Here is a 25875-nt window from a genome sequence, read left to right on the forward strand (position 1 = left end):
AGCATATATCAGCTGCAGTTACCAATTAAGAACTCGTTTACTTCAGAAGCAGCTCAGATTTTATTTTTTTAATTTCTATATGTCAGCTTTAGTGCAGGGTTCTTGGTACTCATTATATTTATGTATGTGTATTCCATGTATAAGTGTTTGGCATCACCTGTTTGCATAGCACTTTTAAGTACCACAATGAGTCTCCAATTAATTTTATTTACTACTATTAAAAGTTATTTTTTATTTCAAATCATTCAACATTTGAGCTGTGCGCCACTATAGGATTTCCAATTCATCTATCCTAGGAAGCACCCTTATGTCAACACTTTTGGCTGAGCAAGACTATCCCATCCTGTAGACATTCTCCTAACTTTAAATTTGCCATGTAAAAAAAGATTCTTATAGATTTAGGATTAATAATTCTCTATTCTATTATGCACAAAATAAATTGGTAATCATTTTCTCACTTCCATCATCATTTCTAAAGATTGTGATTGTATTGTGCCTGTAGCTTTCTTTCAAAGATTGACTATATGTAAGCGATAGAAAGTGGTATTAGGGCTCCGCTTGTTCTGAGTTCAGTCTTAACTAACAGAAAGTTAAGTGACCATTCCTTTGCAGAGTTTTTGAAGCCATATGGGTCTTGAAGAAGAGTAAAATGTGTTAAATGTAGATGTTGGATGACCTCTTAAATGTGACATATGTACATTGTTTAAATAATTTCCTATTCGTTTATGTAACCAAAAGGCTGTTTTTTTTTTTTATTGTTACCTTTCTTTCAAGACAGGTTCACAAGATATTTAACATAACCCCCATTTTATTTTGTTCTGTAAAATACGGTAAGTAATATTTGAGGAGGGGAAGGGAGGGGACGCAGGTTGTAAGACATACTAGACATACAGTGCGACTATTAACATTTATATATATTCCTTCAGCATTAGGACTCCAGTAGGTCTATATATCACCTAGAATCTTATTTGTTTATATTAAAGTGTGTAAATCAGGGCTCCCAAGTATCAATAAATCTTTTGGTGGAGTCGTGAAGAAAAGCCCCCAGTCTCTCGTGCTATACCACATCCCATATTTTATTACAAACGCACTGGAAAGGGGGCGGGGTGTTGTGTTTCCAGAAGCGAGCAATGGAACATCTTGTTGCATTATAGATATGAGTCATTAATTTAGACTCCAGGTTGCTTAAATTTGGAATTAGCACCCCCAGAATCACAAAGAGGGGGGGTTCTAGGAATATGGAAGACAGACACCTCTTCTGCCAATTGGAGAATTTTGTCCCATAGGGGTTTGATTTTAGGACATTCCCATCCGAAATGTAGGATGGAGCCCTGATTGCCACATTCCCTCCAACACATAAGAGAAACATTTGGGTAAATTGAATTGAATTTTACCAGGGTGTAGTACCAACGATATAGCATTTTATATATATTCCCCTTAATCACTACACAGCTGGAGTTCTTACCTACTGCCTCCCAAATATCTCGGCAAGTTTCCATATCTATAGTTATGTTAAGGCCCCTCTCCCATGCCCACACATAATTGTCTGTTTTAGGGTCACTAGGGATTATACAGAGGTGATTACCTTGGTTAAAGATTGGGTGTTACACCAGGATTCAAATTGGGTCATTTTTAGTGCTACCTTTTCTTGGTATTTAGATTGGATGAGGTGTCTAAGCTGTAAATATCTATAAAATTCGGTGTTTGGGATGTTACATTTTGATTGTATTGTAGGGAAGGTCTTAATAGTATGTAAATCCATCACATTTTTCACCCTACTAACTCCATGTTGCGTCCATAGATTTGGTTGGTTCTTATTGTATCCTGGTGAAAAAGAAGCTTTTGAGAACAAAGGATACATCTCATGGAGAAGGGTTGGGGGTCAAATTGTTTCTGAATTTACGGGAATCCCACAAATTACATGAGAAGGCTAAAACCGGATTTTTATATACTAAATGTGGCCTACAGTTCTTTTCCAGCCAAAGGATATGCTGGAGCGCTTAAATTTATTTTTTAATTTTGTTTATCCCTACTTAAAGATTTTTTCCCCCTGTTTTATGATGACGATTTATGGGACATTGTGTCCCAGGGAAAGTAAAATTAGAAGTTCTAAAATATCTTCTTATGTTGTCCAAAATGGGTGTTCAGTCTGTTTTTGGCTGAAAAATCCCATTTAAATCAATCAGAATTTTCAGCCGAAAATGTTCAGAGCGGCTGTTTTAACATAAAATTACAACCTAAGTGAGTAATTTCTCTCTCCAAATGCACTTTAATCATCATCTTTACTGATTCTGAATCATCTTTTTGGCATATCTTTTTGATGTTGCCTTGCAGCAAAAGTATTTTTTATATTTTTCTGTTTATTTTCTAATTTGGCTTTACTAATCTCTTGTTTTGTAGATGCTTGTGGAATAGCTTCTAGTAACAATTTTCCGTGGTCTATTAAATATAAGCACTATTATTAATCCCAGTTAATTGCATTGTACTTTGCTATTAAGATTTTCTTACCTAGTTTTCAAAGTTAGTAAAAGGGATTCAGAGTGGTAGAGATGGTATTGTTTATTAGTGCTTTCCTTTTCCCATCATAGGGGGAATTGGTGTTTTTAAATTTAGCTGTATGGATCAGACAAATAGGCATACGCCTAAAGTTTGTGATGAGGACTGAAGAGAGCCTCTCATGAAAAATGGGGCTATTCAAAACAGAATACACTGGGGCATTTTATTACTACGCAATTTGAAGAAAAAAAATAAAGTAAATGAGACGTCCTCAAACTTAAGCAAACTTGTCTGAATCCGGTTCGTAGATTTCTGCCACTGATGGAGGTGTGTGTATTATAGATTACTAGCTGATCAAAACCGGCGTTGCCCAGGATTTAATTTTCCCGCTCCCCCCCCCTCTCTCCGCTCCCCCTGTCTCTTTCTCCGCTCCACCTGTCTCTTCCTCCGCTCCCCCTGTCTCTTCCTCCGCTCCCCCTGTCTCTTCCTCCGCTCCCCCCTGTCTCTTCCTCCGCTCCCCCCTGTCTCTTCCTCCGCTCCCCCCTGTCTCTTCCTCCGCTCCCCCCTGTCTCTTCCGCCGCTCCCCCTGTCTCTTCCTCCGCTCCCCCCGTCTCTTCCTCCGCTCCCCCGTCTCTTGCTCCGCTCCCCCCTGTCTCTTCCTCCATTCCCCCTGTCTCTTCCTCCGCTCCCCCCGTCTCTTCCTCCGCTCCCCCCGTCTCTTCCTTCAGCTCCCCCCGTCTCTTCCTCCGCTCCCCCCAGTCTCTTCCTCCGTTCCCCCCTGTCTCTTCCTCCGCTCCCCCCTGTCTCTTCCTCCGCTCCCCCCTGTCTCTTCCTCCGCTCCCCCTGTCTCTTCCTCCGCTCCCCCCTGTCTCTTCCTCCGCTACCCCCTGTCTCTTCCTCCGCTACCCCCTGTCTCTTCCTCCGCTACCCCCTGTCTCTTCCTCCGCTCCCCCCTGTCTCTTTCTCCGCTCCCCCCTGTCTCTTTCTCCGCTCCCCCCTGTCTCTTTCTCCGCGCCCCCCTCTCTTTCTCCGCACCCCCCTCTCTTTCTCCGCTCCCCCTTCTCTTTCTCCGCTCCCCCCTCTCTCCGTTCCCCCAACCCCCTATTTCTCCACTTCCCCCTCCCTGTGTCTCTGTCCCCATTCCCCTCTCTCCCCCACTCTCTTTTCTCCGGTGTTTCCCCCCTTCACATTAATGCGGCCCCCCCCTCCCGTTCCGCCTGCTGTGGGAGGCCGCTCCCCCCCTCTCTCCGCTCCCCCTCTCTCTCCGCTCCCCCTCTCTCTCCGCTCCCCCCGTCTCTTCCTCCGCTCCCCCCGTCTCTTCCTCCGCTCCCCCCTGTCTCTTCCTCCGCTCCCCCCTGTCTCTTCCTCCGATCCCCCCTGTCTCTTCCTCCGATCCCCCCTGTCTCTTCCTCCGATCCCCCCTGTCTCTTCCTCCGCTCCCCCCTGTCTCTTCCTCCGCTCCCCCCTGTCTCTTCCTCCGCTCCCCCCTGTCTCTTCCGCCGCTCCCCCCTGTCTCTTCCGCCGCTCCCCCCTGTCTCTTCCGCCGCTCCCCCCTGTCTCTTCCTCCGTTCCCCCCTGTCTCTTCCTCCGCTCCACCCTGTCTCTTCCTCCGCTCCACCCTGTCTCTTCCTCCGCTCCCCCCTGTCTCTTCCTGCGCTCCCCCCTGTCTCTTCCTCCGCTCCCCCCTGCCTCTTCCTCCGCTCCCCCCTGCCTCTTCCTCCGCTCCCCCCTGCCTCTTCCTCCGCTCCCCCCTGCCTCTTCCTCCGCTCCCCCCTGCCTCTTCCTCCGCTCCCCCCTGCCTCTTCCTCCGCTCCCCCCTGCCTCTTCCTCCGCTCCCCCCTGTCTCTTCCTCCGCTCCCCCTGTCTCTTCCTCCGCTCCCCCTGTCTCTTCCTCCGCTCCCCCTGTCTCTTCCTCCGCTCCCCCTGTCTCTTCCTCCGCTCCCCCCGTCTCTTCCTCCGCTCCCCCCTGTCTCTTTCTCCGCTCCCCCCTCTCTCCGTTCCCCCAACCCCCTATTTCTCCACTTCCCCCTCCCTGTGTCTCTGTCCCCATTCCCCTCTCTTCCCCACTCTCTTTTCTCCGGTGTTTCCCCCCTTCACATTAATGCGGCCCCCTCCTCCCGTTCCACCGGCTGTGGGAGGCCGCTCCCCCTCTCTCTCCGCTCCCCCTTCTCTCTGCTCTCCCTGTCTCACTCAGTTCCCACCCTCTTTCTCCGCTCCCCTCTCTCTCTCACTCCCCATTCCCCTCTCTGTCTCCCACTTCCCCTCTGTCCCCCCCCCCTTCCCAGTAATGCGGCCCCCCCATTCAGAGCGCCAGCCCCCCCCCGTTCACAGTAGGGCCCCCCCCCATTGACAGGCAGTGGGGGTGCGCGGGCGGGTGGCGGCGGTGCACTGAGGGGGGAGGTGGGAGGGTGTTCATTGGCACAGGAGTGGTGGCGGCGGTGCGCTTGGGGGCTGGTTCCCGGCGGGGATGGCTGCGGCGGCTGGTTGGTGTTCGGCGCTCTCTCGGTGGGGGGTAGAAGGGGAGGCGGGAGGGTATTCACAGGCATTGGGGATGGCTGGGAGGCTGGCTTCAGGCACACTGGTGGTGGCGGCGGTTGCCGGGGGGGGGGGCTGGTTCCCGGCTCACTGGGGGGGGGGGGGGGGGGCGGCGGTGTGCTAAGGGTTGTGTGACTCACGTCCTGCGTAGGCTTGGCCATGACGTCAGCCCACCCCGCAGTCCCATGAGCTGTGGCCGTCCGCCGGCCAATCACAGGGGGAACAAACTGACAGACAAACATTTTTTCACCTGAGATAAATGTGAGATATACTAATAGCTGGCTTAGCTACACGTGTGAGCAGTGAGCGGCTCAAAAGTGTGATGCAACAGTGATGCTACCCAGAAGCTGGTTTAGCTCACACTACTAGAGCTGATGCCCAGAGTAGCAGAGGCTGTGGGTTCTAATCCTGTTGGGTCTGACATTGGTACGTCATTCCAGTCACTAGGTACCTTAGGCTTGCCTACTTAATATAGTTCATATGGATATCCTTTTAGGAAGTGTGGAATGTGACTAATTTTAATACACTTTGCATATAAATTAGCATATCTCCCAGTGTACCTCTCGCGTTCTCCTTTTTGAGTACAGGTGTCTCTTCCCATCTTATTTATTTGGAGGGGGTTTGCGGGACACTCGGTAGGTATCCAAAAGCAATAATTGTTTTGGAAATATTAGCACATAGAACCAACGTTTCGATCCGCACAGGGGGATCTTCCTCGGGAGGCACGAGGCAACCCCCTCCCCCCCACCCCCCTAGGGAAGATCCCCCTGTGCAGATCGAAACGTTGGTTCTATGTGCTAATATTTCCAATACAATTATTGCTTTTGGATACATACTGAGTGCTGTCACCTCTTTGCCACCTTCACAGTTCTTAACGTATGTCAGATATATCTATAGATCCCATTTTTGCAGTGTACTGGCTATTGTTTGATAACGTTTGTGTTTGGGTTCAATGCAGAAATATTTGACCTACAATTGCTCCGGATTTTTCCACACCTACATTAACCATATGAAGAAATGCAAGTCTCTCTTGCATAAAATTATAATTTTTATCACTTGATGAGACGGCATTGTAGCAAAGAATATGCACTACGATTTACTGCTTCCATCTTGGCTTCTTTTGTTTTCCAATCCTGCCACTTGAAAATACCCCTACATAGTTAAAATAGTTAATTTTTAGCTGAACATGACATACATAAATATGAGCTTTATTAACTTAATGATGTCCTTTTTTTAATTGTGGGGTTAATGTTGCCCTACAAATAAGCAACCTAGGCTTTAAGTCCCGAATCATCAAATATATTTTAACGACTCCAGAATTGCCTAGATAGTTTAAGGTAGCCAATCAGCTCTCTGACTGGACCTTTGTAAGTTGTGTGTCTTCCAGCAAAATGGAAAGGATCGACAACAGTGTAAACTATGGCTGTCCTGTGTCCATGTCGGATAACCAGGAAAAAATAGCTTTGCCCACAAGTCTAGTTCATGTCTAGTTCTAGGTACCTTCTCTGTGTGTAAAACATGAATTTTAGGTCTCGTTGCAAAAAATTAAGTTTGGAAGTTGTGGAGTGAGAGGACACTTTAAAACAGCGGTGCGCAAAGTGGGGGGGCGTGGCATTTACAGAGGCCCCGTGCTGAGAGCGCAAGGCCTCTGTAAACTTACCCGGCTCCAATCACGCGTCTCTATTACAACGCGGCGTCAAATGACGCCTGTTGCCATAGAGACGTGAAGTCAAATGATGCCGCGGGTGACGTGTCGTCACATGGCCCCGCAGCGTCATTTGACGCAACATTAGAGGCGAGGGGGGGCGCGACCGAGGCGGAGAGAAGATAGGGGGGTCGCAGCGCAGGGAGTTTGCGCACCGCTGCTTTAGAAGAACCAGCAGGAGTGATCATGTATTTTGAATAACAGTAGTTATTGTACTGTTAACTATAAAATGTTTCAACAAAATGTCACAGACCTGGTGACTGCACCGGTTGGAATCTTTGCAGATTTCCCCCCAAATTAGGTACCTCCGAAGTATGTAATATATACTTTGTTTGTTATTGTTTTTTCTCACACTTAAAGGCTGATTTTATTAAGCCCCGAAGCGGCCTTTCACAGAAAACTCATATTCAAGTCAATGTTGGATTTGGGCCTACATTTTTAAAAGTTATTACATTAAAAAAAAATTGGTACATGTGTCTTGCATAACGGGGTGATTTCATTTTATTGCATCTACAATTATTGTTGTAAAGTGGAGCTGCACCGTTAAAGACAGCTGTTTGAACCCCCAAATTTCCCTCCCAAATCTTCAAAAAGAACTTCTAGACTTTGGTAAAATATCGGGATACAAAATTAATAGTGACAAATCTGAAGCGTTAAATCTCAACCTGCCAGAGGTGAAACTTCTAAAACTAAATTTTAATTACAGATGGAGTTCCTCCTATATTAAATACCTGGGAGTTAATATATCTAGGAACTACCAATCCCTATACCAACATAATTATCCGGCCTTATTTCGAAAAATCAAAAATGATCTAGACAAATGGGACTGCTACCAAATATCATGGATCGGGAGAATGATATCGGTTAAAATGAATATACTCCCCAGATTGTTATATTACTTCCAGACTCTCCTGGTCCACATTCCTGGCTCAGAATTAAAGAATATCCAGAAACAATTTTTTCACTTTATTTGGCAGGGTAAAAAACCTAGGATCGCCAGGGCGGTTTTACTCGCCTCAAGGGGGAGAGGGGGTCTGGGGATCCCAGACATTATAAGATATTATCAAGCCACCCAGCTGCGACAGGTAGTAGTGTGGAACGCGAACCCAGACCAATATTGCTGGTTGCAAATAGAGTCACAATACACCAGCAATCCTTCTCTGCCAGCTTGCCTTTGGTCCCTGAATAAGGAAGACATGCAAAACAGTAAATTCAAGTTAGGACCAATGAGGCATACGTGGGAGATTTGGACGAAATCCAAACTTAAATTTAAGCTCACGACCACTAACTCCCAACTAGTTCCAATTCTTAAAAATCCTAAATTCCCTCCTGGTTGTGAGCCCAGACAATTTGACCAATTCACAGCAAAAAATATCAGGGCAATTGCTGACTTCTTGAGCTTAGGGCAGTTCCTGAATTACCAAAGATTACAAAACAAATATGAAATGGCAGGACTGAATGTCTTCAAGTACCTCCAGATTCGGCACTTTATCCAAACTCTATCCCCAACATTGGAATTTCCCCCTCTTACTAGTTTTGAACGGCTGTGTAGAGACACAGCTCACCAAAAAGATCTCATAACACAAATCTATGCAGAACTGGAAAGGGCGACAGACGCCCCAACCCATGACTACATGCTCCATTGGGCAGCCGAATTGAATACTGTTATAGACAGAGAGGATTGGGAAAGTATTTGGGAATCGGCCTCAGGAACTTCCATATGAACCACAATAAAGGAAAACATTTATTAAATACTGTTTCGCTGGTATCTTACCCCAGTCAGTATAAATCAAATCTACCCTCTGGCCTCCGATTTATGCTGGAGAGGCTGCGGACAAAAGGGAGACATGGTCCACATCTGGTGGTCATGTCCAGAAATTCAGAAATACTGGGTAACCGTACAATCTATAATAAAAGAGGTCAGAGACCTCACAATACCCATTGATCCGCTGACCTACTTATTGGCCAGGCCAATAGAGAACATTGACCGCCCAATAAGAAAATTAATCTCCTTCATCCTCACAGCGGCTAGATGTGCGGTGGCCGCCTCATGGAAGAAGGTGTCACCCCCCCCCCCCAAGCAAACAATAAAGAAAAGAATCCATGAGGTAATGTTGATGGAAAAACTATCAGCCTTCCTGAAAAGAACCACAGTATCCTTCTATAAAGTCTGGGAACCATGGCTGACCCAAACACCAGAATAAAATAGAACCACCCCTAATACACAATGGAAGCAACAATGAAGGAATCCAGCACAGAAGGCAGAGGAGGAAGAGATCTTCCTCCTCCCCCCCCTTCTTTTTCTCCCTTCTCGCTAGCCGTCTCGACCCGAGAGTAAGGGTCAAGGGCGTGTCGAGGCTATCAATGTCTAAAAACAAAAAACCATGTATTAGGCCAAGACACATCTGTACATCTGTATAACTGTATGCTGTCTGAATGCCCAATAAAAAAAATTTGAAACAAAAAAGACAGCTGTTTGAATAATTTCAGTCTAGATGTCTTTTGAGTCCTGCTTGAAATTTGTGAAGGGAATAAAAATAAACTTTCTATTTATCTGTAATATGGACTGCTGACTAAATATTAGCAGAACCTTTCCCAGTAACTAAAATGGAATTGTTCCATCTTTATACAAAGACTTAAAATCGAATGAAATGTTTTGTATCTATTCAATGTTCATGCAGAAACATGACTGCTGTGTATAAATGTTGAGCATGAAGATTAGTATACTGTAACTTGTGTTATGGTTCATTTACGTGTTCATTTTAATCAACAGGACTTTAGTGCACACTTGCTCATCAGTTTTTGACCCAGTCATTCCTCAATTGCAATAAACGTATATTTCTCATGACACATTAAATAAAATACTTACTCATTTAATCTTGGCTCTGAAATATGACTTTCAAGACATTGGTTGCACTGGTTACATGTGAGTTTGTGAATTGGCTAGATATGCCTAATCACAAACCTGTATGTTTTGGGATCCAAACTTCTAAAAGACTGCTCTGTTTCGCGTGGTAATTTTCTGCTTTACAGCCTTTCAGGAACATTCAAAGAGTGTATAAGTATAAATAGAATTAAAAATACTATTGATGTATATAATTTGACACTGTTTCAGTCTGAGTTCCCCCTGTAGTTAGAGTTTTTAGTTCAGAACCTCTGATTAACAGATGTAGAGAGCGAAGCATTGTGGGATTCTAGCAGTTGCTGTTCAACAATGTCCTTTTTGTGAGAATCCAAGGCTTCTTTAAAGATGGAACAGCATGACATCATCACTGTTCTTCCAAAGAACATTCCTTCTGTAACACTGAGTGTTCAGTGACCATCGGCTAGCTCCCCCAGCTCCTTTTTGTTGCCTTTCTGACTGTTATTGTCTATTGTTCTGTTCTTGTGCTGCAAATGTGAAACTGTTGTCTCTAATGTCCAGGGCTGACATGGGAGTTTGAGTATAATAATTGTAAAAGTAAGTGAGTTTGAGTAATACAAGTGGTAAGCTCACAAAATGCTCTTCTGTGATTTATTATTTTTTTCCCCCATTGTCATTCATTCAGTAATGTGATTAGAAGTACATCAATGATGGTGTCTCTTGTCATAGGCTACAGTTAAACTGAATTCTTTGCCGTAAATAATAGCAATTTGTTACCAGTGTGGCACTTTTGCATTGTGTGATCTAGCCCTTTAACATTATCAGAGATTTCACGTTTTCCCAGTGTAGGTCACCAATAATGCACGGGTGCCTTGCCAAAACTATATTTTATCTATCCACTTTTATTTATTATTTATTATTATTATTATTATTATAGTATTTATAGTTTACGCCGATTCAGAGAATGGACATTTTGCAAAAGGGAGCTCCTGATTGCTAAACGTTTTATAACAATGTTATGCCTGTTTTTACTACGTAAGCTGTCTTTTTTTTGGTGCATATATTTTCGTGGCTATGATATCTTTTCTTTTTTCCTCTTTCTATGATGCATGGGTCATCTATTATTAATCTGGTTTACAGCAATATAGTTTTAGCATCAACACTGGCAGCCTTTCTTGGCGTCATGAGATAGAATGGGGAAAATTAAACAGCAACAGAGCGCACACTCGTGAAAATATTGATCACATATGTATTGAATTAAAAAGAAAACGTGGCTGACCATGGAGTGAAACAATCTGATGAAGGGGGTTTAGATTTGAACTGCAGAATGACCTGCAAAGTAGTGATTTACATTCCCCATTAACAGTGAAGAGATTAACCACAAAGCAGCACTGTGTTAATTGGAAAAATTAGCAATTTTGACAATAATCAAGACAGACTTGTTCTTAGTACAGCGTGATTAGTTACTTTGTGACTTCCCTGTTTCCTTATAGCATGACAACTAATCAGTGCCCCCTCTCTTTCAGTAGTCCATGCTGAAGAGGCCTCATTCACACAGATGAACCAAGAGCTGTGGCAGCAGTGCAAGCCCCGATAGTTAGACGGCAGACTGCCCAGCAGGATGCCGTCAACAAGTCGAGCTGGAAGCCTGAAGGACCCAGATGTATCTGACCTCTTCTTCAAAGATGATCCGGAAAATCTTTTCACCAACCTCCGGGAAATTGGCCATGGAAGCTTCGGGGCAGTTTATTTTGTAAGTGCTTGTGTGCAACTTCTTCAGCAAACCTGTCCGTATGCTTTAAAGGATTAATCGCTAGTGAAATATATTATAGTGTATTTATCTTCGGTTAATAATCCGGTTGAAAACAATACAGTGTAGCCTGTACATTGGCAGTCCTTCATGACATTATTAGTTAAAATGTGGGCAATAAACGGTGAAAACGAACACAATAAAAAAAATTAATCACATATACAGTAGCTCAAATTCCCTTCTGACAGTTAAAAGATTAAACCCCCAAAAATTACTGTTTTTTTTTTATAGAAATTGGTACTTTTGAGCCAGTATTGTGATATATGTTGCCTTTACACCTTTTCAGCTGCCACGTATTGAAAATAGTATGGGATGCACATAGGTGTTATTTCAGGAACCGTGGTCATTGAACAGTAAATTTAGTTAACAGCACCAAACAAAACCTCCACTAAATATGCCTACCTTCATAACCAAAAGTGACCGTAGTCAATGATGATTACCCTGTCTGTCTTTAGACACATCCTGAGGTTTGTGTTGTATTTAGTTGCGAATTTAATTTTCAGGGACAAACATGCCAAACAAACAAAGGATTATAGACCAAGAAGTATACACAAATTATATGTAAATCTATTTTATTCTGCAGTGATTAACTAGTTAAACTGAGCAAATAAGACTTTCTGTTCATTTTGCAGACGGATGCAGTTTGTTTTAAGTCACAAATTGCCAGAGTAGCATATTACCTGCTCAGCTATCAGTAAATCTCATGGATTAAAAAAAAAAACACTCATCTTTCTAACAAGAAATCGTTTTTCATATTCTGAATGTCGATGGCAACATGGCTTCCATGATTGCACTGTTAGCATGAATCACACAACCGATTTGAAGGGGCCATCTATGAAACTGAATAGAACCAGTAGGTAACAGATATTGCTGTAGCTAAAAATAAATGTAAATATATGCTTGACTGATTAAATCTGAAAAGTTACTAGATGGTTGTCCCCATTGTTAATTTGAAGCTGCACATTTTTTTATATCTCACGCATCCAGAGCTAAAGCATGTTATTTTCAGGTCTCGACCCCCCTGACTCCCAAGCTACTGACAGGTGATATTACCAGTTTTATATCTTCCTTCAGGGTAATCCAAATTTGGCCTCCAAATCTTGGGAGTCCCTGGCCTACTGGTTGACAATTTAAATCCCTTTTATATACCAGGAAGTAATACAGCTCAACCCCGCTATAACGCGATCCGTTACAATGCGAATCCGCTTATAACACGATGCAAGCGGGGCTCCCAAATTTTGTATTTATGAATTCTTTACAACATGATTATTGGTATCTTAAATACTTTATTGTACATTATTTGCATTAAATGCATACAATTGTACATTATTTCTAACGCAATCCACTTATAAAGCAATGTGATTCTTTGAACCCCAAGCACAGCGTTATAAGGGGGTTGTACAGTACTGGTAACTTCACCGGTTTGTATCTCGGGAACTGGGAGCTCAAAATAAGTTAAACTCCGGAGATCCTCCTGGATCCAGCCCTGTAAAAACAAAAACTGGGAGGGAGGCGGTGAGGGGAGTAAAAATGGCAGAGTTGCTGCTATAATTTTGAATCGTATCTGTGTTTCTAGTTAGTCCGGCTCCTTTTAGGTTGCAGCAGTATTTGTAAGGGAGTCAAGTTATTCTAAAAGCTTCGTAAATATAACGTTATGGATAAGCAGCAAAACGTGAAATGTTGTTTTTTTATTTTGTTTGTTTTTAATCCATTCTGTACTATTAAATAATAGTTTTTATTTATTTATTTATTGTCAACTCTTCATGTCAATTTTGATGAGTTTTAAAGCATCCTTTGATTTCTATAGCAGGGTTTAGCACACTTCCCAAGCAGTGAAAGATCTTTGCAACACTTTCCTAATTGTGATCATTGGTTGCAAATGTTCCCAGCAGTTTTAGCTATAAACTGTAACAATAAATAATGGTACCTTTGTAATATAAGGATACATTGTAGCTGCTGAGTAAGGCTGCGCTTATAGTGACAGCGACGCAACGTTGCGGCAAAACAAATGCATTGCCGTCGTCATGTGCGCTTATAGTAAGCGTGACGCGACGGATTGGTCGCGATCGCTGGAAGTCATCTCTATTGGATTTTCCAGCGACAGGCGCGTCGCCGTCACTATAAGCGTAGCCTTACACTGACTGAAGCATTAATTGAAACTGAAAGGCGGCCATTATGTTAGGCACACAATCAGGGTTAATAACAGGAGCCCCAAACGATTGCCAGCGTAGGTAAGAATGTATAATTATACATTGTCACAGGCTTTACATATAAAAATAAGAAAATAAATGTACAAAAAAGAAGGGGGGAATGGGGGTTGGGAAGTAGTAATAGTGCTTAACAAGATCAGGAAATGGCCATGCTGTACATAGCTCCAAGGACTCCAAAAACGCAGGCACTTTCTGCTTCGTCATTGTAGCATAAACACGGAATAATATAAGCAATGACTTGTGTTCTTCTAAGCCAGAAAGTTAGACGTAGATAAAAACGATATTCTTTACATTAGTGCATTGCTCAGTTCTGCTCCTTCATACACATACAAAAAAAGGAAATAGGCCAAGTTCCCTGCAATGTCGTACAAGAACATGAAAATTGAAATACCAATTAATGAGGTCATACTGTGCTGCTTTTTTACCCTTGTTTTATTTGAAGTAAAATTTAGAAATGAACTTTGCAATACATTTGGAATCAGAGAATAGCAACATCAAACATGGAAAAAAAATACCAATTGTTTGTATATAGATATTGTTTCTTGGAAACATACGTTACCAACATACCAATGATCTTTAAGGCGTGAAATGTGAGAATAAAAATAGTACTAAAAGCGACACCCATCAAAAATAAATTACCCTGAACAAAGTCACACGATTGGCAGTCACCAGAGAGCTCTTGTTTTGCATACTGATGTAATGTGTTTGTAATGAGACAAAAGTTTTTACTACATAGTTGAGCAGTGTGGACGGCAGTGAGTCATTCAACTGATGCTTTGTTCTGGGAAAATTATTGTCCAAGATGACATGAGTGGGAGAGGCGGTTGCTCAGCATCTCTTCCACGGGTCTCCAACTCCAGCCCTCAAGGGCCACCAACAAGTCAGGTTTTAAGGATATTCCTGCTTCCCACAGGTGGCTCATTCAGAATGACTGAGCCACCTGTGCTGAAGCAGGGATATCCCTAATACCTTGCCAGGTGGTGGCCCTTGAGGACTGGAGTTGGCCACCCCTGATCTACTCATTGCTATGACCAGTTTACTCCAAGTAGGGAAAACGTTTCTACTATGTGACACGAATGAAAGTTAATAAATGCTAGTTTCTTGAGTTGCTCCTGTGTTGATAGTGGGGCGCAGAAAGAAGAAGACGGGAGATGACGACATGTTTGTTTAATTTTTTCTTAACTTTTTTTTTTTTAAACAATTAGATCATTGTTTGTATTTTTGGTATATGATTAGCTGATTACATTGCTTATCTCTGAGCTTGATGATGACTTGACTGTTGCATAGGTGGTGTAAAAGCAGTACCATTTTTTAGTCCTTATCAAAATCTTGATGACTTTTTGTTATGTAGATCCAAACTTTTAAAATCTAGCAGTTGTTGGTATACAGCTTTAATAAGGTCAAAACCGTTACCGTTGCATACTTGAAAAGGGCAGAGTAGCTGCATATTTAATTCGATAACATGTTTAAGCCAACTCTCTGCTTGTAAATTGGCTTCATTATTTCCAATTAATCAGTCTGATTGTTCAGCATTGCACATTTGAGGGATATATTGCAATTATTTCAATGTTTCGTATGCGACTGCAACAAGGAAACTACAACTCTGCCTAATTAGTAGACCTGTTGGATCCTGGTTTCAGTGCTATTAAGCAAAATAAAGCCATTAAAATGGCATCTTCTCTAATACTTTTAGACAAGAGGCAACATAGGTAACTGTGAACCAATAGTTTTACTGTGGGACAGAGGTAAAGTCCCTGAAAAATGTGTGGGGCGAGGAGTGTGCTGCAGGCAACCCAGTTATCAACGCGAGCCACACTGGGGTGTGATCTGTGTGAGGGGGACATACGCTGCTTGAGGTTTCCTAGTCCCACATACAGGCAAATTAGGCTTTTAGGGACACTCTTATAGCCGAAAATAAAAACATTCAGAGTTTAAAAAAGGATTTAAAAACCGTGTCATTTTTAGGGTATGTCTAGTTTTGATGTATTTAACCTAGCATTGCTGCTTGTTCACTTTATTATTGTCTTTAATGTTTTGTCGCCAATATATTCCGCAGTGCAGCACACTTTGGTCCGACGTGGGGACTGTACCCTATTGCCCTGTAGTATACGTTTGCCGTCAGCTATTCTTGTTCTGATTCTTATTACGTTGTGCTCTATTAATCTGGAGGTGAAGTCCTAGATGGAATCAAATTTAACTGATTTATTCACTAGACAAAAATTGTTGATTTGTTGATTTTTGCCTTCAATAAATCGCGGAAATGTAAGTATTTAAATTATTTTGAAAGCAGATGCTGACTGTTTGTAACATGGAGTTTAGGACGGTTAGTCTCATAAAAGATAACGTGGTTCACAAGCATATTTTTGAGTTTGCATTCATAGTAATATGATTCAGATTGCACAATATGAGGAAAATAATCCTTCAATCTCTCCTGTATTAATACATGTTTTATGTTCCTCTCTTTTAGGCACATGATATGCGTACCAACGAAGTGGTGGCCATCAAGAAAATGTCCTACAGTGGAAAGCAGTCAAATGAGGTACGATATGCATGTTCTGCGCTGGGCATTTTTGTTGCAATCTGTAGATGTAGTAGTCATTTTTCATAATTGCACTTGCATGCAAATCGAGGTTGGTTATTGGTGACAAAGTGAGTACTACAGTTTGCAAACTACATGCAATTGATATCTTTTAATTATGGAAATATTTGTATTTATTCTCTTTACGAACACGTTTTTGTTTTTTTTGTTTGTTTTTTACTATGAACTATTATGTGTTATACTTTATACTTTTAATCCTTATATTGCTACAAAGTTGCTTTTTTAAGTGTTGGGAAACATTACTGTCTAAACTAGACAAAAATGCGGTTGGCTGCAAAAGGGAAAAGTGCAATACTTCTGGGAGCAGCTGTTTTTAGCTGCAACAAAAAGTAGTTATTAATGGCACTTTTTCACGAACGGTGTATGCTTTTGAAAAATACATTGTGTAATGTTTTCACACATCATACACTTAAAGATCTTCTTTGTGTTATGACTCACTAATAGTAAATCCAACAGCAAAACGCACTATATATATATATATATATATATATATATATATATATATATATACTTACAAATAGGCTACATTTAAACCAAGTCCTGTTTTGTGACGTACAGTATACCTTTTTTGTTAGAAATGTATTACTTGAATAACTTGTAAGTTATTATATTACATTCCATTAATTTAAGTTTATTATCCTGATAGAACTGCAGTACAATGTTAGCAGTGATATTAGACTTTATTGTTTACTTCTATTATTGTGTTATAAACCAATAGAATAATTCATAACTAGCAATTGTGTTTGTATGCACCAGGCATGAGTAGCTAAGCATTGTGAACTGTTTTATCGAGGGACCTCTGCTTGAATTCGAGGGACCTCTGCTTGAATTCGAGGGACCTCTGCTTGAATTCGAGGGACCTCTGCTTGAATTCCTCCATCTAGTTTTAGAAAATATTTTCTTATTTTATCATCTTTCCTGGTATGTTCAGACTGTGCCTGAACTTTTATATCTCCTGTTTTCAGTGCTTCAGTACCAATGAAAAGACACTTCTGATATGTTTATGATGTGTGGAAGTCACAAAGAATTAAATCACTACACAAGTCTTGGTTCACTTAGTCATATTATATTGCTTTATAAATGCATATTTTTTTTATTTTGGTTAACATTTCCGTAACATTTGATTAAATTACCATACAACACAAGTTGTAACGCAATAACAGGATCTGGCAGCGACAAAGAAAAAAGCTCTTGAAGTTGCTCTTTAGTACCATAGGAGTCAAGGTTCATTAATTTTCCAGTGGTACAAAAGTATTTTAAGCAAGTAAACTACACACATGTAATCCAGCTGTTCCCAAGCTTTTATACATTGCTATAAAATGTTTGTTCCTCAAAACCCTAATTAATAGATCTTATGGCCTACTCATCAGACAATTGCTAACAAAACTGTTTGACCGATTCCAGTATCCTGACCTCGTGGGGGGAGGGGGGAACACACATTTATTAAGGCCCCAAAGTTCCTCCGTGTGCAAACAGCATGGGTGGCATAGGTCTTAGACTGCCGAAGTGCCCAATGTCATGGCCCACAATGCCTTGCTGCGTGGAAGCGCCTGCTGTATTTGATGGCTATAGCACCCACTCTAAGCTGCAGTTTGGGGCCTTACTAAGTGCGAAGTGCCCTCACGGTCTCAGGAACCCACTATACTGTCTGGAATCCGCCATTTCATTTTTTATGGCGAACCCCTGGAGACACCTCATGAACCCCTAGGTGTTCCCGAACTCCGTGTTGGGAATTGCTGTTCTTGACAAATTATTGCTCTTGTAACAACTTTGCTACTTGTAATACCTTGATGGCCCCATTGACTGTGTAAGAGTTAAGTAATTGCTTATGTATGTGTAACAGTGTTTACCCCACTCCTCTGGGAGATCCCCCTGTTACCAGGTGTATGGTGCATGCTACCTGTTGGTTCACAAGAGGCTGAGTTGTCCGCCGATGGTGGTGGAAACTGCAGGACAGGCTTCTGGGGTATATACCCGACATTTAATCCATGGTACACAGCGCCTCCATCTGCAGTAAGCTCCAGATGAATGGAGGCGATCTCCTACGGTAGAAACGGTTACCCCTCCCCCCCCTGTAGGATCACACACCAGGCAGGAGGTATATTCAACTGAAACGGATTTATTCCTGTACATTCACAGTAACACAGCAGTTCTCTGCCCAATTCTGTCTCTTTTCTGGTCTCCGAACATGGGATGGTCCCTGGACCTTCACTACGGGTCAAGGGCCCCTGCAGCAGTCCATACTCATCCCCAGCCCTCTAGCAGGACCAGGGGAAAAGGTAATCACTCACTATTCCCCTTAGGGAAGAGGACCAGGCCCTGCCAGTGCAGAGCAGTCCTGTGTGATACCTTGTCTCTCAACGGTAGAGACACTAATGAATTTGTGGTTGTTACCTCCCTTAGATACGGTAGGGGAAAGCTACCAGGTCTGAACCCAGCACCTTGGTACTTATGGAGATCCATCATAAAGGGCAGTGGTTCCCAACCTTTTTTCTTTAATCAGGGGTATCCCTGAATTATATTTAAAAAAAAAAAACCTGGGCATCCCTGCTCATCAGGCTTCATTCATTCCCATTTTGTTCACATTCACTTACCTACCACACTCACATACTTCTTACACACTCCACATTCACCCTCAAACATCTTCAACACACTCCACATTTATCCCCCTCCTCACACAGCACACTTTCCCCCTTTCTCAATCATACACTACGCATTCACCCCCTCTTCTCTTGCTTACTCCACACAACTTCACCCTCTACACACAACTTCACCCTCTACACACAAAGCACTCACCTCCCCCCTCCCACAAACCTATCACACTCCCCTCCCCACAAAAACCCCTTAGTCCTCACTTCTCTCACCCACCTTCCTACCCACCCAAAACATGCGAGCTGCTGAGTAGGTGCATCCCTGAATGTCTGGAAATGCATAGGCTCATTTTTCTCCTCTAACGGGCTGAGCGAGGAGAGCCGGATTGCAACATCTACATCTCCAGGCAGCATGGGGCGCACAGCTGAGCAGCCAGCAGAGGGTCTCACCCTGAGGCCTTGGCATCCTTGCCAGTGAGTTTCGGCACCCCAGTTAAGAAACCCTGATTCTGGGATTTTAGGCCTGCTAGTAAAATGGGTTATATAATTAAATATAGACATTTGAGTAAATGGTAAAGGGAAGAATATGATTATGTGCAGGCCCGCTGACACGGGAGGGGGGGGGGGAGAAGCCATGACAATTGTTCCTGGCCTTGTGGTTCCAGGCGATTTAACCAACTTTTGCATCGCTGGGGCCTCAGTGTGCCACAGCACTCTCCCCAAAAAACTCCATCTAGGTCAAATTCAGCAACCCCCAGCTCGGATACACAGGGGTCAGGTCCAACCCTCTGGCCTGGGCCCCAGAAAAGCTGTAAGCGGGCCTGATGTGTGTAGAAAAATGTGTAAGTGAAGTTTATTAGTGCATTGTCTTATCAGTAAATGCACCTTTAAGCTCTTCTTAGGGTACTGTTTCGTTTGCAATGACCTGACATAAAAATCTTGTTGTGGCATGATACTTTTTTTCTTTAACTGCTCATTTGTTTGATGACTTTGGTCACTTGTGCCTTTTTTATATTTTCTGCACTTAATTGCTTTAAGTTCCAGTTAAGCCGACAGTCGTTGCTTCATAGGTTTTGCTTTCCCCCTCCACCCCCATGTTTATCCATAGTAGCAACTTCTGTAGAACAGTTTTCAGAATATTGTTGGACTCCCTTCTGCCGCAGATGACCCCAGTGCCAAAGTAAAGAGACAAGCAAAATGACGAAGAGGCTGATTTAGCTTTAGTGTGGCAAAAGTTCACTTCTGATTTCTTCCGTGTATTACGGTATCTGCCACTCGCACTGAAATTTTTCCTGTATTGTGGTGCTATAGAAAATATCTCCATCCATGTATTTGGTCTATATGGTCTATAGAAAATCAAGTCATCCAGCAGTGATGCAACCATGGCTCGGGCAAAATACAAGATGCCATAAGAAATCGAGGGAGGTTTTAAAAAGGCATGCAAATGTGTTCTTTATTTATAACCTACAGTATCCAGTGCCCTGACCTGTTAATACAATAGTTTTTTTTTTCTACGATAAAAACTTTTAATCAAAATATATAATTTGGCAATCATATTGGATAATTCACAAGAGCTGCTTATTTCTTTGCCGGCCAATTATTGTTGAAGGGGTATTATTAGGATCACTTTTTATTAGTCTGTTCCTATAAGATTAAATACAGAAGTACGTAGCCCATATATTTTGCTTTTCTATGTTGTAGGAATTTATCTTTCCAGGTATTCTTGTCTGTAACAGCATTGAGCAGAGTCCTTTTATTATGGATGTCTCTCCATTTATTATGGTCTATGAAGAGCTTCTGTGAAAAATGTTGCCTTAATATATATTTTCTGCTTAATTTTATTCAAGTTGTATTTCTTTCTTGCTTCTTTTCTGTTACCAATTGTTAATTTTTTATATCGTCAATAGAAATGGCAGGATATCATCAAAGAAGTGAAGTTTCTACAAAGAATACAACATCCTAACAGCATAGAGTATAAAGGCTGCTATTTGCGGGAGCACACAGCATGGGTAAGAAGCTTTCTATGCCATTCAGAAAGGGTATAAGATGGTAACCATTTGACTGCTGGATCAGCATTCGTCAGATCGAGGGATACAATGGAATGTATTTTCCAATAGTTTGTACTAACAAACGTCATGAAAGTGACAGAATAAGAACATTACGAAAGAATATTACTTTGTGTTGAAAGTCTTCAGGTCTAGGTTTGGTTTCAGAGTTGCAGAAAGATATGGTCTCCTTTAACCCATTGGTTGATTGCAAATTCAGAAGTGACATTGCACTTGCTGCTGGTGATTCTCTTTTGAGATGAGAGCATAATCCAAGAAACGTTGACATGCATGTTTTAGGGGGCCTCTTTGGGCAAAAGTGTTCTAGGGACATTCTTTAATTTTGAGATTCTGAGAGAGCACATTTTAGTGATGAATTGCCTCAAAGCATTCATGGATACGTAACTAAAAATATACATTGGATATTAAATTACAATTATTTATTTTTATATCTGTTTTCTTTTTAAGCTTCATTGAGATACAAAGAGAGAAAATCATATTACTTAAACAGCAATAAACTTATACATAAATTAATGTTTAGAAAAAGGAAAATGGAAATATTAATTCAAATAAAGAATGGAAAAAGACTAAAAAACAATTATGTAATCAATGGACAATTAACATTTTTAAATGCAATGTAGGAAAAGTTTAAACTTAAAACTAGACTAGATTAAAGTTACTTAAATAACCATAACCTCTTGGGGTATTTAGTTTTCACTAAATGTTGAGCGGGGGTCTTCGGAGCTGAATTGCGTTGATTTCAGCTCTGTGGACCCCTTCCTTCCAGAGATAATTACCTTGTTTAAGGTCCCTGTGGGTAGCTTCACAGACTTTGCACCCAATATTTTCGTTTAAAGGTCTTGGTTCTCACAGGCCAATAGGAAACCGCGACACCACCCCTTTGGCTTCCTTTTGACCTGCATTACGCGGGACCTTTAAACCTGCATGAAGACTCGGAGCACCTTTTTATGTAAGTAACTCTGGTAGCAGGGTGTCCCCGGAGCTGAAATGAACGTACAGGTGCTTTAAGTCCTTTCCTTTCCTAATTATATTGAAGCAACAATGCTCCCTATAAATCTATATGCGTTTAACTTCTATATTATTGCGTGTATGCAGGTATATAAAAATATATGTGTACAGATTAAGGACTCCTAACAGTTCCCAGAATCTGCTTAACTTCCTTTGGGGCAGAGCTTTTAGCCACACTGCTTCCATTCTTTGGAACAGTCTGCCTCGTACAGTTCTAGAGGCCCCCTCTCTAAAAATCTATAAAAACAGGCTCAAGACTTTCCTCTTTACCCAAGCATTTAATTAATGAGCCACTACATGTCCGACATTTAATAGCTGCAATACTGTCCCATCCTGTATTGTATCTTTCCTTGTGCTTGGTCTTGTTTATAACCTTAAATGTTTTCTTCTTTTATGTTTTTGTAACTGAAGCGCTTTGAGTCCTATTGGGAGAAAAGCACTGTATAAATACAGTTGTTGGTGTTATTATTATTATAAATAACAAAGAGATAGGCACACCAAAAATATGCAAAAAATTATTTTATTTGCCCAATATTTTAGCTACACTCTGGAGCCTTTATCAAGAGCTTTATCAGAGCTTTGTATCTGGGATTTAAGTGACTTTATTGCTAGCTCTATATATGAGTGTTTTTATTAATTAATAAGTGGTATATAGTTTTTGCTGCATTGACATGTGATTTATCTATGGCGCATGCGCTTCTTTGTTTTTTGTTTTGTTTTTTTCTAAAAAATAAAATCTGGATCTGGTTTGATCCCTTTTAGAAGCTGCTTTGACTCCTGTGATTATCCATTTCCCCTTTGAAAATCCTATTGGTACTTGTCATATACAGTATAGATTTTTCACTTAACGGGACTATTTATGGTCTATACACTACATTTTTCTTGCATGTGATTTATAGCATCTAAATTGTAAGTTTATATGTTGAACTATATCACTGTTCACGTTTTCACTGGCACAGTATTACATTTGTGTCTATATTCTTTGGCTCATTAAGTGTATATTTATTTGTGGTGATTGTTTTTTTGATAAACATATTCTTTTTCTTGTCGCTTGTTTTTGTGGTTACCATGGAAACCTTAAGACTGCACTAGGTTCTGAGGAGTGCTCTATTGTAACCTCCCGGACATTTCATATTTCAAATAGTTTTGTCTCCTGAACAGACCGTAAGATTTACAAAACAGTTGTAAACAGTGTTATAATGGGCAGTAAGCGGTCTTGTAAAGTAAATGCTGTTTGTTTTTTTTGCGCAAAATAAATGGGTGGTCAATGTGAACTGCTGCTTTAACTACTGTAGCAAGGGAATTAACATTTTGGGAGCGATATTTCCAAAGCTGTGAATAAGTGAATGAGCCGTAAAGGTGTTTTATGTAAACCGTGCTTATTAAGTATGGCCCTTAATGCTTGGCAAAATAATTTTTGGTACTTTTAGCCATTAATTCCCTTTTTCTAGTTCAATGTAACCCCTGGTTTACAAGTTATTTTTAGTAGTGCCTGCTATCCAATGCTCATCTGTACAAATTTCAACCTTGATGAAATGCAGCAGATTAATATATATTTCTCCTCTTTATTTCTGCAGCTGGTCATGGAATATTGTCTAGGATCTGCATCAGACTTACTAGAAGGTAATTATGCTTTTGAGGGGCATTCTTTACATTTGCAAGAATCTGTATACAACAATGAAAGAATATATTTTGGGTATACTTTGACATGGCAGAGTGCTTGTTGTAAGGCAGAACTGTCTCTAGGAAAATGTGAATGTTCCCCAAATGTTGCATGTTATATTCAAATACATATTTTGCTTTATTTCAGTTCATAAAAAGCCGTTGCAAGAAATTGAGATAGCAGCTATCACGCATGGGGCACTGCAGGGATTAGCTTATTTGCATTCTCACAACTTGATCCATAGGTAAGTACATACAGCAGTTGATGTTGGTCACTAATATGTACGTATTAAAGGTTTCACTTTTCTGGGTCAAATGTGATTTTTACAAACGTGTTAATTTTTATTTTTTTGTTTTTATTATAAAACAAAGTGAATTTATTTTTTCGCTCACAGCACAAGTTTTGAAGTGTGCTGTACATAACATCTGCTGGCGTAGGTCTAAAATTGCTCATGCAACTTTCTCTTGATTACTTTGATTTTCTTTCTGCTGTTTTGACCTGATCTCCTTTTTGACACAATTCTTCTTCTTTTTTTTTTTTTTTTTTTTTTGTAAGATGACTTGTATGTTTTTGAGTAATATAAATACAGAGAAGCTTCCTTATATTTTTCTTTCAACATTGTGGAAGTGGGCAGCCAGACTAATAATTAGTTTGCACTGCAAATATTAGTTTTCAGCAGGAGGTTTACATGACCTGTTGGATTAGTATTTAATGAGTTTGTTCTTCCAAGCTGAGCCATATATTCAAATACAATGATTTAAGGGTTTATTATTTCCTCAAATACGGAAAGCAATCTGCTAGCAGACCAAGCATGGTATAGAATAGGAAAAAAGAGAATCTACGCTATTTAAACAAATTCAACTAAATGTGCAAGTGATGATCTATGATAGACCAATAGTGTTCTATAAAGTTGTAATCAAATGCACTAAATATGAACCAACAGGGATAATGAACGTGACACAGTGACTAAAGATGAGTTGACGGTGAAAAAAATGCCCCAAAAAAGTATAGCACAAAAAAAGAAAAACAAATGAGCACCTTAACACTCCAATATAAAAAGTCCAAAATAGTTATTTATGATCAGGGGGTGCAAGATATTTTCTGTGGGGGGGAGGGGGTGGCGGCGCAGCTGTTATAGAGGTCCCGCACTCTCCCCCAAGGCATTTAAATGAAATGCCGGGGGATTGCGCGAGGCCTCTGTAACACACAGCTTACTTTCCAGCGACACGTCATTGTAACCCAGTGTCGAATGACGTCACGAGTCCGCAATTTGCCACTTGGGCCGAGCAGGGTGGTGGGGGGGCGTGAGCCGGAGGGGTGCGCTCGGGGGAAAGTTTGCGCACGCCTGGGGTAGATATTAGAACAGTACTACGCAGTGCGAGTGTAGCGCAATTATAGTTACGGTAGTTGATCAATGAGCCAGAGGTATGGTGTTTTATAATCTGGTAGATGAAGTCTTTATTGTCATAGGATGGAACCACCAGGTATGCTGCAGCTTTCCAGCACGGTAACCTATAAATGAACAAGTGACAATAGCGCATCCAAGTATAAATAGCTATAGAAGGTGCCCTTACAGGGTTAGCTAGATCAATAGCAATACAACGGTTTCTTTTGCAGCGGCCTCGGTGGTGTCTCGTGTACTCTTCTCTTTGAATCAGGAGCTCCGCCCTTCTCCAGCATGGTGCTCATGTGTGACAATGCAAATGCATAGCTATTTTCCCAATGCGTTTTGTTGCTAGGCAACTTTATGGGGGAAACTCGTCATAGGTATGTACTTTTTCAATGTGGCCAGGATTGGCCAAGATCTAAACGAATTACTTTGTATATCTCGTTCACGGTCACCATGGGAACGTTCACCAAATAAGAACGTACTTGCCTATGACTAGTATCCCCTGATGTATTTGCCTAGCAACAAAACGCATTGGGAAATAGCTACATATCTTTCGCGCACGTGCACCACGCAGGAGAAGGGCTGACCTCCATATTCGAAAGAAGAACGTACATGAGACACCTCCCAGGAAGCTACAACGACACGGTCTTATTGCTAATGTTCTAGCTAACCCTGTAAGGGCACCTTCTATAGCAATATATCCTTGGATACACTATTGTCACTTGCTGTTCATTTATAGTGCCCGCTCTGCACCTATATCATTTTAACTATTTTTTTTATTAAATGTCAGCACATTATGTGTATGTAGCAATGGTAATTGTAATTAACTTAAATTACATGTTTACTTTAACAGTTTTCTCCTATATATTTTATATTCTTTCTCAAAAATAAATGTGCTTCTTCAAATCCCTGTTGCTTCCTTATTATTAACAAAAACTA

General features: G+C 41.3%; 1 protein-coding gene and 1 long non-coding RNA gene across 7 annotated transcripts in view; one reads left to right on the top strand and one right to left on the bottom strand.

Annotated features, from left to right (window-relative positions):
- TAOK1 (TAO kinase 1) overlaps positions 1-25875 on the top strand; it is a 108167-nt gene that overhangs the window by 41401 nt on the left and 40891 nt on the right. For 5 of the 6 annotated variants that reach the window (XM_075594192.1, XM_075594194.1, XM_075594193.1 and 2 more), the window contains 5 exons: positions 11126-11352; positions 16087-16158; positions 20717-20818; positions 23461-23506; positions 23694-23790. In XM_075594192.1, the coding sequence (XP_075450307.1) occupies positions 11221-11352; positions 16087-16158; positions 20717-20818; positions 23461-23506; positions 23694-23790 (449 nt within the window). In that variant the 5' untranslated portion in view covers positions 11126-11220. The remainder of the gene's footprint in view (positions 1-11125; positions 11353-16086; positions 16159-20716; positions 20819-23460; positions 23507-23693; positions 23791-25875) is intronic. The other variant, XM_075594197.1, reaches the window with a different exon arrangement.
- The window catches only part of LOC142491519 (uncharacterized), a 57203-nt gene that overhangs the window by 15978 nt on the left and 15350 nt on the right, over positions 1-25875 (bottom strand). The gene's annotated exons all lie outside the window — the stretch shown is intronic.

Source organism: Ascaphus truei, chromosome 3 (assembly GCF_040206685.1).
Source record: "Ascaphus truei isolate aAscTru1 chromosome 3, aAscTru1.hap1, whole genome shotgun sequence".
Taxonomy (NCBI): domain Eukaryota; kingdom Metazoa; phylum Chordata; class Amphibia; order Anura; family Ascaphidae; genus Ascaphus; species Ascaphus truei.